At 43.3% G+C, this 14,701-nt stretch overlaps 1 protein-coding gene across 1 annotated transcript in view; it reads left to right on the top strand.

The window, feature by feature from the left end:
• The window catches only part of CPQ (carboxypeptidase Q), a 1,977,691-nt gene that overhangs the window by 1,505,657 nt on the left and 457,333 nt on the right, over positions 1-14,701 (top strand). Inside the window, exon 6 of the mRNA XM_085605212.1 lies at positions 6,678-6,769. Coding sequence (XP_085461338.1) covers positions 6,678-6,769 — 92 coding nt within the window. The remainder of the gene's footprint in view (positions 1-6,677; positions 6,770-14,701) is intronic.

Below are 14,701 nucleotides of genomic sequence, written 5' to 3'. Positions count from 1 at the left end.
CCCTTTTATTATACTGTCTACTTTTGTCAAGTGTTCCTTGAGGTCATCATTTGTCAGATAGGACAATGCATGATCATCAAAATTTCATAGTAGCTCTGTTACTCTGGCTGAAAACAGCCCAGGACTATTCTTATACCCCTGGGTCAATCGACAGAATTTTCAATGCGAACCTAGCACACTGAATGCGGTCAGAAAACTGCTTCCAGGTGCTATATTTTGGCAGAAAAATCCATTTGAGAGATCAAGTGTGTTTTGTATTTCTTCTGCACTATGTTGTTCATTAGTGCAGCACTGTGTGCATTCTGTACTGCAAATGTGCTAGTAGCTTTGTTTAAGTGTCTGTAATCTAATAATAGACAATAAGAAATATTGGGTTTCGTTACGGGAAACAAGAAATTATTCATTGATGAGGTGCAACTTTCTATTACACTTTGGTTTTCAAGTTGTTGAAAGAGTTCCTTAACTTGTTGTTTAGCTTCATGCTTTATTGGGTATTGTCTTTGAGGCTGTGGGGTTGTCCTCAGTGGTATTTCACGGTAAGGGGAACCGTCATACCCTCTCCTTGCGCCCACTCCTTCACGTATGATTCTTAAGCGAGGTCGGAAAAAACAGGTGAAATTACTGTTTCCCCGTTTGGGTACTTCATTAAGAAATCAGGTGGCCAGTCCTTTTCAGCCAAAAGAATATTGTGATCTTGGGTTAAGTCCTCCCAAAAGAGCACATTAATGTTTCTGGGTATGTCCCCCTCCAATTGGAGTTGTATTTCGTATAAACAATGAGGGACACTTACCCTAGTATCCGGTGTTTCCACCATGACATACTCACTCAGCGCTACCACCACCTGACAATCCATCAGGTTCTGGTGAACTATTGTGACTGCTGCAGCACTGTCCAGCATTGTAACTGCACAGTCCCTGCTCAGAAGCAGAGCCCTCAATGTCTGGGGCATGCCTGACCTTTAATCCTGCTACCTTCTACTTTTTGAATTGAGGTTTGGAAGGTGACAGTTTACCTTCCTGTTTAATGATGTAGTCAGATGAGCGTTGTGAGTTCTTTTTCAGTTTCACATGCTCTTTCGATCTGTGCTCTGACCGTCCACCTCTCTCTGAACGTTTCTCAGGGGACTCTTGAAAGGAACAACACAGACGTGCATCCGTATCCTGATACCTGCCAGGTGGTCTAATATTATCACGGTGTCGCAGGTAATAGCATTTTTCAGTAGTTCCCTGTCGAAGAGATTCATCCCGTGATTTTATTTTGTCTTTTTTTTCTTATTTTCACAATTCTTCTTTGAAGAAGAGTCGGATGTTTGCCTAGACTAACCCTTTTCAGAATTACTCTTTAAATATGATTTCCTAAGTCTGGCCCCTAAATTATCTCTACCCAACATAGGTTTCTTCAATAATTTCAGATAATTTGCTCACCTGTTGTGCAGTAGCCAAATCCTGTATTCACTGGCATATAGCTAACGCTGCTGCTTTCCCCTTTGTGTAACTCAACATAATGATGGTTACTGCGGCAAAATTGTCCATCGGCTTCATCCTCAAGTCCAGGGCAGATGCGGCCCTTATTCATTCTAGATCTGTTTTAGCACTTCCGCAAAACAGCCAATGAAGGGGTACCATGTGTTCTGGTATATACTGCAGCAAAGACTGTACCCCAAGTTGTGCAGTCTTCCACAGGGGAAGTCATTCCCGCGGGCCCGTATGGGGAAACACCACTACAAGCTGGCTTGTTGTGTTTGCAATATCCAATATGGCTTAAAACAGGTAGGTCAACATCAGACCAATTTTTGAACCTCTGTCTTATAATTAATAAATACACCTTTGCTCCGACAGCAACCCTCCATCTTGCATTCATGGACCGTATGTCCGCATTCGACAGGGTCAATCTTACTAAACTTTGGACCTTGTCTTCCCATTTAGGGGTGGATTCAACCATTGTGGCCCTCTTGGCTGACCTGCACTTTGACACCACTGCTTTGGTGCACTTCTTGCAGGAGATGGCCTGCACACGGTTGTTCACTATGAGAAGTGGCGTCCGCCAAGGGTGCATTCTTGTGCCATTCATTGCATGTAAATGGTTTTGAATGTGCCCTCCTCTCTGCCCAGGTGGACTGACTGTGGGAAGGAGCTAGAGCTCTCCCGGTGGTGTATGCCGACGATGCAGTCCTCATTGCCCGCACGGCCAGGGGGTTGCAGCAACTCCTGGACGGATTTGTTTCCTTCATGGGGGGTCTGGACCAGGCAATAAATCTTACTAAGTGCTATGTTATATTAGCGGGTCTACGATCCAGCAATTCCAAGACCTTTAAAGTGGCAAACCATACCTTGGGTAAAGTCTCAGCCTTCCTCTTCTTAGGGGTTATATCTGATGTGAAGAACAATTGTAATTCCTTAATTGAGGGCATAAATCTGAGCTCATCATAACCATTGGGGCAGAAAACAGCTTTGCACGTAGACTAGGTTCCTGGTCACCACAAGGCCTACTCAAGGTATACAAAGCTAAATGTGTGCACCAGGTTCGATATGGGAATGAGGTTTGGTAGTTCATGAAATAGAATTCAGGTTGTTGAAAATCAATTTCTTCGATGACTAGCGAAGGGTCCTCAATGCACCCCTGCCTTTTTAATGGCTGCAGAGTTAGGAATAGGCCACATAACAGATTTAGTAGCCCTCAACCCTTGTGTTGGATCAAGATCTGGACCCGGGAGGATTTAAAGCTTAATGGTCTGATCCTCACTGACTGCTTGTCTCTTGACTTTGCGTACAGAATCCCCTGGATAGTGTATGTAAAAGCAGTTTTCGCTTTCCATGGCAGAGCGGATATCTTTTCTGATCCCTACTCACTGACTTCCTGAGAACTGAAACGCATCAACAGTCTGTTACTCAAGCGAGTTTTATCATCTAGGGAACAGATTGAGTTATAGAAACCTTTAGTGAGGGGACATATGCTTTTAAAGACCACTCAGGGCCTGGCGCCCTATCTTATAGAGGTACGCAAACCAGGTGTCTATTGGCCAGAATTAGATTCAACCAGCTACATCATCTTTTAGCCATACCTAGCGGCAGGGCTCATTTTGGGTCAAGGTTGCCGTGCGCTGCGACAATAGGTCTCTGCAGGACACCTTACACTTTGTTATGCTCTGTGATTGTTTTAGCAGGCCCAGGAAGCAATATTTAGCCCCTCTGTTGAAATCACTTCATTTTACCCAAGTATGCCCTGTTCTCGTCTACCCTCAGATGCTCCCAAAAGACCTTGTCTCATTTGTGGTATTGTGTCTTTTACCAGCTGCATTATGGTGGTCAAAACCTGCTTGATCTTGGGAATGTTATTTATGTACTGTTCTTGTTCTTGCTTATGTGTGCAAATCTGTTTTTTAACTGTTCTGAAATCCTGTTTGCTAATTTGTTATACAGGGTAATTTTTATGCCATATTTATTGTACTCTTTAATGGTTGTTTTTGTCAACCGAATAAAGATTTTAAAGCGAAGTGCACTAACAGCAGATATGCAGCAAAAGTGCCCATCAGCTTCATCCTCAAGTCCAGCGCAGGCGCTGCCCTGTACTCATTTTGGATCTGTTTTAGAACTTCAAGCAAAACAGCCAATGAATTGTTACCATCTGTTTTGGTATATACTGCAGGAAAAGACTGTACCCCAAGTTGTGCAGTCTTTCACAGAGGGAGCCATCCCCATTGTGTTTTGTTCTTGCGTGCCCGTATGAGCAACCACCGTTTCAAGCTGGCTTGCTGTTTGTGCAATCCAGAAAGGAATCTCCTCCTGTCTGATTGGAATTTTCCCATGACTACATTTATTGTGTGTGGGCTAATGCCCAGAGTAGCTAATTGTGGTTGTGTAGCTTGAGCAGTCTGCGCAGGGTGTATTGTTAATGTTCACATAACAAACTGTGTACGACATATGTATATTGTCACTAAATCTTTGTATAGTGTCCTCACCTGTGCTGCTGATAAATGATCAATGTAAGGATGCGGTGTGTATCCGGCTGAGACTGGCCATGCCACTCGCTCATTGCTAAAGGGACCGAGTCTAACATTTTCTGTTGTGTGTGTGGTAGGGTACCATTAAACCAATTTATATGTTCTTGGTGTGTGAGTGGTATATCTATGTCTTTGTATAGTGTATGATTTTCTGGTATCTCACCCTCTTTGAAGGTGTGAAATAGCCATGTGGTGTTTCTGCAGCCAGGAATGTAACACAGGAATAGAATATCTATGTCCTATATATTAAGCACTCTATCTTTAAACATTATTGTAAATGAATAAATTAATTAATTACAGAGAGGCTAACAGCACTTGAATAGATCCTTTGAATAGTTCAAGCTAAATAACCTACAGCCAATCTATAGGAGTTACCTACTCAGCGAATGAAGACAGTCCCTACCACCGCTGTCGTCTCCGGTTAGGAGGTTAGTAGGGGTCTCTGAGAAAGCATGATGTAACTACTCGGGTGATCCATTAAATAAGAACTAAAAGTACAATGCTGTCGGTGCCATGTTGTGTAGTTTCCACTTTCCAATAGCAACTGCACGTTTGTTGGCCAATGTAATCTTTGGGATGGTGCCGGACTGATTCGGAGCACCCCTTCAGGATAAGTTGTCTTAAAGGCCAGCTAGCTCACAGTACCACCATAAGCACCCCTAAACATAGATAGGTAGCAAATGGTTTTGGCAATCACAGAACATGACAACCCTGATCCCTCCCAGAAATCATAGTAACAGATCTAGAACCTTTTCTCTCAGTCACATGTGCTCTCTTTCTCTTAAAGAACTATACAAGGAATACATAGAAGGACGTTTTCAATATTTATTGAACCTTTATGATTCTTGTATAGAATACATGTGCTGCAATGATCAATAGACAGAAGAAGATAAGAATAATTAGAAATATAAGGACAGTGAACACAGAATGAACAGTTCCACCATCTTGCTGAAATTATATATATATGCCAGCATATAAAACAATATATATATATATATAGAGCGCATTCCTTCTATGCGTTCCCTAAGCTAGGGTTATAATAGTTAATGTCTATATGAACATTACCTACTGAAGCTCTGAAATCAAACTAGTAAGCCATACAAGTAGACCGTGCAGACTAAATTGGTTACAATTTAAACTGTAGTCCTTAATTAAAATACATACAAGCATTACGTACAGGAGTGCAGTTATAAATGCACTTCATTGCATGCATACTAAAAAAAGAGGATAACTTTATAAACAAGCAGTTTCTAAAGGACACAGTCAAGTATGCTAAGAGATAAAAGCAGTCAGACATTCCAAAAGGAATTAGCAGGAGACTGACACTGATAAAGCTGTGCTCATATCAAAAGCATCTTTCTAGCACAGTAGGCTGTACATGCAAAGGCAATTTGAATTAGTATTAAAGTAAAAACAGAAACACTGGGAGCGATGGCCAAGATAGCGGATGTCCTCTAGCTAGCTCCCGGCCAACCGGCACAGGAATTCACCTAAATCCTGGTTGCTGGCTGCTTTCAGAACCCCAAACACAAGAGGACCGTGCGAAGGAACACCCAGTGGGTCTGTTTGGTGATGTGAGGATACAGCGAATGAAGGGACACGGCCGCGAGGGATCTCTGGCCTGCGGCGGCACATCATTATGTGGCTGAGGAGCAAGCTTTAGCCAAGGGCACAAACAGTAGCAGTCAGCAGGGAATGAGAGTGGAGGAGTAGGGGGAAAGAGTGGGAAGGCTTATGGGGGTACAAAATAAAAAAAACAGTTACCTTCTCGCTGTGTATCTCCTCAGTCGTCTCTCCTCCGTCGTCCGTCAACGTCTCCCCTAAGCCAATCACAACACTGCAATGCAGAAGGCACTCAGAACGGGAATGGGAGCCTGGGCCTGTTCCTCACCAGGCTGTGCATTACAGCCCGGTGAGGAAAATGCAAAGTGTGCCTTACTGCTTGGCCGGCCCAAGCAGTCATGAACATTTTCGAGTGCAGAAACCACTTCTCCTCCCGGACTTCATGGGAGCCCAGTCAACCTGGCTGATACTAAAATAAAATGATAATAACAGAAATACCTTCTGTTATTATCATTTTATTTTACTTTTACAGTACTCTGAGAGCAGTGGGGGGACGCTCCTCCAACTTAGCGGAGGATCCGCCACTGGGCGCAAGCGTTGAGCAGGAGTTGTGGCTGGAGTTCCGGCAGGTCAGAGGAGCAGCTCCTGGCACCTGGCTCCTGGGACTCAACCAAGGCCCAGCATGGAGGTCAGAATTTCAATGTTTGAAGCGTTGACAATAAACCTGTGAAAGCACCCAGAAAAAGAACATCACAAAAAAGAACATCACATTAAACTAAACAACTCAAAATAGTCACCTCAACAACCACAGGGCCCACTAAAATTGGAAAAAGTGGAAGGATTTTGCAGGAGCATAAATGATCATCATTTTCTGCTATGAAATTAGGCACTACATTTTGGAATATGTCATGAGTTTCCGCTAAAACTGTCTTTAAATCTGTAACTTTTCAGGGATGGGTCACTAACCTTGCATGCTGAGTGCGATATGGTGTTGATACTTTCTAGATTTCTGATTTTAAGCCAAGTGATTTTGGATAATACCAAAAATGTAAGTACTTTCTCAACAAGGGTCTTCCAGAACAGACAGGTCATTGTATTGTCTTTACTTCTGTAGGTCTTCGCCCCAAGAGAACCCTGCGCTTAGTTCTTTGGACTGGGGAGGAGCAAGGAGGAGTGGGCGCCAGACAATACTTTGAACGACACAAGGTATCTATACATTTTTATTTTATTTATTTATTCATGAGTGTTACAACACAGTATTGATGAAAACATCAATTCAGCAGGCAAGACATAGAAGAAAAAATAATACAACAAAGTTAGACAGAAGATACACACATATTGTAATAACTTTACATAGGTGTAATGGAGGTATAGCAAATATTACCAAAATGTGCAGGTATCACATAGCATTTAATAGCCAAATACAGATAGTGATATGTAAATAGGTGAGACTTCAATATGTCGGATGGAGATGGGCGTGAGATAGCAAAGCAGAAACGAAATTCCCCTTAATCAGGATTCAACATTAATAGATAGGAATGTAAAGGGTCCCGGGACAAGCAGCCGGCATGAGGGTTGCAGCTTGTCCCAGACTAGTCTTCACATAGTCACATATCCAGTAACCAATCTTGAAATTTCGGAGCACACCTGCCACACCATATCATGGCCACTGTGCCCTTGCCCAGAAGCAGCCCCATAGCTGTAAATCTGCGAAACTTCTTTCTTAGGTACCTCTTTAACGTGTCCCAGCAAGATCATCATAGGTGTCAGTTGGAAAGTATGATCTGTTATATCAAATATAGCTGCAGTTCTCTGACTCCAAAATTCAGCCACTGCCGGGCAGGACCATGCCAGGTGGAAGAAATCTGCCCTCCTTGTGCCACATCTCCTATATTTGGTGTTGGCACTGTCATAGTAACGAGCAAGGTCTACCGGTATTGGGTATGGCCTTAATACAAATTTTAAATGAATATGCCGGTACATGACGGTTGGGGGATACCTCCCTCATTTGTTGGCAACAGAATTACCTTTGTTCATCTGAAATGCAGTGACCCAGATCACCATCCCATGCAACACAGGCGAGAGGAGCCTCTACAGGCATGCAATCCATCACCACAGCATACAGTCTAGTAACAAGTTTAAATGGGAGCGGATTGGAAAGCAACATTGTAAGGATGGGCTATGCCACAGGTTCCTCCGGGGACCCGGTGAAAAGGTGGTGAACTTCTTAGGGGAGTTTACCATATGTAATAACATCTAGTGCTGTTGCGGGGGAATCACCCAGGTATTCTGGCTACGTTTTAAACTTTTGTGCAATGAACAAATTGACCAATGTGTTTATACCTTTCTTTTCAAGGGATTACAGCAATGCCAGGGTGCAGTCCAGCTGCACTGCATGTTAGTACTTAATGAGCACCTGGGGAGAATATAGGACTAAAAGAGAACATAGAGAGGCTAGTCTATGCCAGGCCCAGACAGTGCACCAGACAGTATTGATTTTAGAGATCGGTCTCGGGAAAGAGGCAAAAGGAGCGGCAGGCAGAGGGATAGGGGAAATCTGGTCTCGCTCAATACTAAAATGAGGGGCCTGTCGACTATTATGGAACCAGTGATAGATGAATTGTACTTGTACCACCAGATAATACACCTCAAAATTGGGTGCAGCAAAGACCCCTTTACGATACGGGAGTTGTAATACATGCCGCCCTATCTGTGTCTGACGGCTCGCCCATGTCAGTCTGATTATAATACAATGGAGATGAGCTAAACAGGCCTTATTTAAAGGAATTAGGATATTTTGAAACATATAGAGCAACTTAGGCAATATAATCATTTTCATCAGGGCCACTCTGCCTGTCAAGGTGATCCATCGATCAACCTGAGACTGTAAGGTTATCCACATAGCATCCATTGTTTTCTCCAAGCCCCAACGGACATCGCATCCATCTATCTGGAAGGTTAATTTGCAACACCACAGGAAAATGGTCAGGTAATGTTCTTAGTAAGTGTTCAATGCTTTTTGTCCAACCTTTAACTTCACGTGATCCCACCCAGAAGTCAAGCCATGAGGAGGTACCATGAACAGATGTACAGAAGGTGTACTCCAGAGACTCTCCATTCAGGGATCACTAAAAACCTATCATCTCAAACTGCGCCATAATGTAAAGGAAAGCAGTACGAGCCTTAGTGAGACATCACTCGTGGTGATCAGAGTAGTCTACTTCCATGTCCAGTTTAAGTATGGACTGGAAGAAATCATGGCTGTCTACACTGAGCCTATATGTGTTCAGTAGTGTGATATGTGTGTAACCCAAAAGACCCTGTACCAGAAGATATCGACCGTCGGGGTCCACAATGGACTTAAGATGTTGAAAGGGTATGACAATAGCAACTCCTCTAGAATAGGAGGAGTATGACGCAAAGTAGTGGAAAGGGCCCCAAGCAGCAACTAGACGTGTTTCCCTTCAGGGCAGTAAATGTGTCTCCTGCAAAAACCATAACATCCACCTGGTGGTGGTTAAGATAGGCTAAAACCTGTCAAAATTTTCTAGGATTATTAAGACCACGGACATTTAGGGTGATAAATTAAATAGCGAGATTGCAGTAATCATGAGTGTGTACCATAGGAACCTAAAGAGACAGGACTACCCAGATAGTGAAAAGATGCTACCAGACTGATGTTAAAGGGTGACACTGATGCATTGTAATTTCAAAACCTCCAAAAAAACTCTGCCAAGCCCACCCACACTAGGACGCAAACTCCCAGTGATGTCCCCAAACATTGAAAGTCTAATCTGAAAAACAGAAAACAAACTGTAGCTAGAATCATATTCCAATTTATAAAACTCAGCCAAAAGCAGGGGGCAGCTAGAGAACTGAGGATATGATAGTTAACCAACCATCATAGAAAAATACATGGTGTAAACATTAGTACATCGCGAAACCAACAATGCAAGTCAGACAGGACGAGCAACTCATCCAGACATCAAGTCAGAGCCGCACCATGTTGGCATGACCTCAAGTTTATGTGGAGCAGGATACCAAACATTAACAGTTATTAGAAGTAAAGACAACGGACTGAGCCATGTATCAGATATGTGAAGTAATAAATGTAGACTGTCATTCCACCTCATCAAGAGGCGAAATGGAGTTTGCGTGTTCATGAGAGGGAGACGCACCTTGTGATGAGGGGTGTTGTTGCAGAAAAGCCAGCGCAGCTGCGGATTCCTTGAAGATCTTTTGTTTCCCCTTCCAGTTAAAACACAGAATAGCTGGATACAGCATAGCATACTTGATATCCCGCTCCTGTAATTTATTTTTCACTTGGAGAGATTTTATGCAAGCATCTTGGACAGATTGTGTAAAGTCAGGAAAAAAGTTAAGGTGCATACCTTCATGGCTCACCTCCTTGGCCTCCCTCGCCAAACGGCACACTTGATCTCTGTCCCTGTAAATCAGGAATTTAATTATGATCGGTATGGGAGGGGCACAAGGAACAGGTCTTGGGGCCAATGATCGATGCACCTGCTCTATCACAAATGATTGAGAAAAGTGTTCCTCGCCAAACAAGGTAATCAGTAACTTGTCAATGTACTCCCCTGTACGCTCCATAGCCATACTTTCAGGGATGCCAAGAACGCAGACGTTATTACACCTGGATCTGGTTTCCAGGTTCTTGTTCTTTAACTGCATTCTACGAAGCTCCACTTTCAGCTCCTCCAGAATTTGTGTGTGTTGTGTGCCCGCATCTTCAACATCAGATATATGTTGCTCAGCGTTGGACAGTTGTGTGTGTTTATCCATATGACTTTAAATGTCATCCATGCTCCTAGTTATTGCATCCAACGTGTAATCGATTGCACTGAGGCTCATCCTCCTGTCCAGCAGCAGAGATGTAATGTCCTCGGGTGGGGGAGTTTCACTCCTTCCATCCTTTCTGGCCCCCCGGGGCTGATCATCAGATTACATGGGCTGTCGTGTTTGTCTACATGCCCACGAACATCCTGCACTGCTATTTGTTATCTGTTTTGCCCATTGTACAAGCATGGAAGTTTAGCTGTCATGGCATGCATGGCTAAGTGGGATGGTGATGTTGTTCAAGTAGGAGACACACATCAGAAGACAGTTAAAGAGCCCTCGTCGCTGCCAGAGAATGAGCCCCTCAGTGGACAATGCAGTGCGAGGTGCTGGTCACAGATACCCCTAATGTTGCAGTATCGGACCCTGGTGACAGCACAACAACTGGGCCCCACAGAGCGCCCAGTAGGCAGCAGAAGAGCGCAAGGTGCATCTTGCTCACCGGTCAGCAGGTATGTGCCGTATAGTAAGCTAAGCACTGCTTCAGGCTAATACCAATGCCATTGGAAGCCCAGTGCTGAAGTATGCATACAAGAGGCCAGTCCGATTTCAGGAAGATATTGGTAGGCAGCGACTAGGCCACAGGCCTGCACTGCAGCCAGCAGACACCACCGGCTGTCCTGGGCAATCCAGCGCCCCCAGCGGCCAACTGACTCCACTCCAATGGCACTAACTCGTCTCTGAGCTGCCCACTGTCTCAACAGCCAAAAGCAGAGAGCGGCCACTCACTGCGGAAGTCAGGAGTCACGGGTGGTGGCCCCGCAGCACTAGCCTGGCCCAAGTAGTCTTCCTCTGGTGCCCTCCCACTATGTATTGACGCAGGCCCCAGACAGGTCAGCAATCTTCAGGGTGTAGAGTAGGCTATACGCATAAAGATGTGTCAAAAGGACAAGTGGCGGTAAAAACAACAAGATATTTACTACGGCCGGCGGAGTAAAATCAAAGCGTCGGCATCTTGGTGTAGTGTGAAGCCACGCCCCCAAGGTATTTATCATTTTGTAACAGTTAAGTTTTCTCCATTATTCTGGGTGAACATTTTTGTATAGTTTTGCTCTTACAATCTGCTAATTGAACCTGATAAATGAAAATAAAAAATAATTTAAAGTTGCGTTTGAAATGAGCCCCTGTTGGGTCCTAAAATTATGTCCTTTACACGCAAAAACAATGCTCAAATTCCCATGCACCTAAACAAAGCCTTGAGGTAATCCATATTAGTGACACATCCATGTTTACTTTCCATTGAACTGCATCTTGCATTACCTAAGAGTATTTCTTTTTTCCATGTGTTGTGTTTCTGTAGTTTCTTTCATGACATATGACTCTTTTATCTGAACTGAGCCACATCTAGATGTTCTGGGTGCGTTCTGGTTGTGGGTGAGTGTTCATGATAGGGCATAAGTGAGACTCTGAAGAGGAGTCTAAGGGTAGTGTTAATTTTTCACAGTGGCAGTCAGTGGGTCTTGAAGGTGTTCAGACTTCATGCACATGCAATCCTTGGCCTCTCTGCTGAGCACACAGTGGGATGCTAATCTATGCGACAATTGTAATTGTGATTTTATGGGAAAGTGTGAAAAGGAGCTACATAGCTGTCAAAATATGGAAAGTACCAAAGGGAAATAAAATTTAGCACTTAAAGCCGAGTTGGTGAGTTAGTTACGGGGATGTTGGTGAAGCGAGGAGATGAACAGAAGTACATCCAGAAGAAAAGAGAGACAAGATGGGATGAGGCGGGACATGATGATGTGTGGTTAGTGCAGATGGAGGATTTCAGAAAGATGAAGGGAGATAAAGGGAGTGTCTAACATTGTTCTGCTCCTTCTACCTGGCTGCTATTTCCACTTGGGAGCTACCTGGAGGCCCCCGTCATGAGACGCCCTCTTGCTGTCTTCTATGATCAGGCTACTCTTTGCTATATATGAGTAGGCGTTGGTCTTGCTACCGTCTTTGGCGTCTCTGATTCTCCTTACTACTGAGCATCTGGTGGTCCCCCAAAGTGCAGTGGGCCATGGAGAATCAGTACAGCGGCGAGCTTTCCAGGCGTTTGACTTGTGTAGTCAGTGCTGAGAGCTGTGTGCAGCTGAGAGTTCATAGCTGTCCCAATATTCACTGTGTAATGGTGAAGTGAGCCCCGGGAGACGTGTGAGCAGCTCACAGCTCTCCTGTTGCACAGTGAGTGCTGTGCACCACAAGGAGTACATGCAAGCCTTACTAACACCAAAGTAAAAACAAGCATTTGCAATGCAATAGGTCTCGCATTAGGAAAGTTTGAGCTTTTTGTATTGTAAATTGACTAATTTTTTTATTTATGTGTTGGTATTGAAAATATTGAAATTACTAGCTTTCTCATGTACAATGTCAATAGCTTTAACTGTTGCAAATATGACACCTATAGCATTTGTAATGCAATATGTGTTGTATTTACGTGACTTAGATGTATTGATATTACAAATAACAATGGCTTTTAAAATTTTCAAATAATTAATACTTAAATAAAAGTTAATGTCAATTATAATGGCAATCGTTTAAACTTTTGTTAATAACTCTTGTGAAGATTATGTTTAGTGTATTTAATTGCGCTTAAAATCCAAGAACAGAAGTTAAATATTTTTTTTGTGCCATTTGTAATAAAGCCTAAATATTGAGAGAACATATTAGAGCCAGTTGTTGTTGAATAGTTGTACAGATTGACACTGTGGTGGCGGTGAGTGATGTTGTGGTGGTGTCGAGTGATGCTGTGGCATTAATTGATGCTGTGGTAGCGCATAGTGATGTAGTGGTGCCCTTGAGTGATGCTGTGGTGGTGCTAAGTGATGCTGTGGTGATGCGATAGATAGATAGAGTGCAATAGTCCGATAGATAGATAGATAGATAAGATAGATAGATAAGATAGATAGATAGATAGATAGATAGATAGATAGATAGATAGATAGATAAGATAGATAGATAGATAGATAGATAGATAGATAGATAGATAGATAGATAGATAGATAGATAGATAGATAGATAGATAGATAGATAGATAGATAGATAGATAGATAGAGAGTGAGGGCGATAGATAGAGTGTAATTATATAGAATATAATTATGTGGCACTGAGTGGTTTTGTGTGGAGTGTATGTTGATTTTAGTGGCGTGTAATCATGTGGCATTGAGTGTTATTTTGAGTGTATCTTGCATTGTTTGCATTGTAATTAATTGGCACTGAGTGTTATTTGGAGTGCATGTGGCATTGAGTGTAGTGTAATTATGTGGTGTGTAATTATGTGGCACTGAGTGGTATTTGAAGTGTATGTGGCATTGAGCGCAGTGTAATTATGTGGTGTGTAACTATGTGGCACTGATTGGTTTTTGGAGTGTCTGTTGTATTGAGTGCATTGTAGTTATGTGGCATGTAATTATGTGGCTCTGAGTGGCATTCGGAGTGTATGTTGCCTTGCCTTGTATTTCTATGGTTCCTTAAACCCTTAGAGGCAATTCTTTTATTTTAACTAAAAGGATGGTAGTCAAATGGTGTTTACGGCAGGATGGTCTTTAAATGGTGGCTACGGAGAAGCTGTGTGCTGAAAGGCAAAGAGAACACAGGCATGAAAGTGAAAGCGAGGATGAAAATGGAATGAGTGTGGCAGGATGGTCGTTAAATGGTGGCTACGGAGAAGCTGTGTGCTGAAAGGCAAAGAGAACACGGGCATGAAAGTGAAAGCGAGGATGAAAATGGAATGAGTGTGGCAGGATGTTAGTTAAATGGTGGTTACGGGGAAGCTGAGTGCTGAAAGGCAAAGAGAACACGGGCCAAAGCTGGAAGAAAACACGAGATGCGAGAGGCATGTGGGTGTGGCAAACACTGGTGTGGCTCAGAGCATTCTGTTGCTGCCTTGATGCCTGTGTGTGTGAGCAGTGGGGCTGTGTGTGTGAAGTGCCTAAAGTTGCAAGAAAACATATGGTTATTTAAATCCTTAGACGCAGAATTAATGGAGCTAATGTTATCGACCTTAGAAGGATGAAAAGGGAATGAGCGCGGCATATGTTAACTTTGTAAGCGCAGAAAGCGTGCAGGGCAAACTTATTATTTTGGTTGTTGGAGACTCAGATCTGGGCAAAGCTGCAAGAAAACACGGAGGGGGAGGGCGGGGGAGAGATAGGCGAGAGGCATGTGTGTGTGGCAAACACTGGTGGGGCTCAGAGCGTTCTGTTGCTGCCTTGCCTTGTATTTCTATGGTTCCTTAAACCCTTAGAGGCAATTCTTTTATTTTAACTAAAAGGATGGTAGTTAAATGGCGTTTAC

Source organism: Triturus cristatus, chromosome 5_1 (genome assembly GCF_964204655.1).
Source record: "Triturus cristatus chromosome 5_1, aTriCri1.1, whole genome shotgun sequence".
NCBI lineage: Eukaryota > Metazoa > Chordata > Amphibia > Caudata > Salamandridae > Triturus > Triturus cristatus.
The sequence above is the reverse complement of the archived record's forward strand: the minus strand, read 5'-3'. Positions and strand labels throughout refer to the sequence as shown.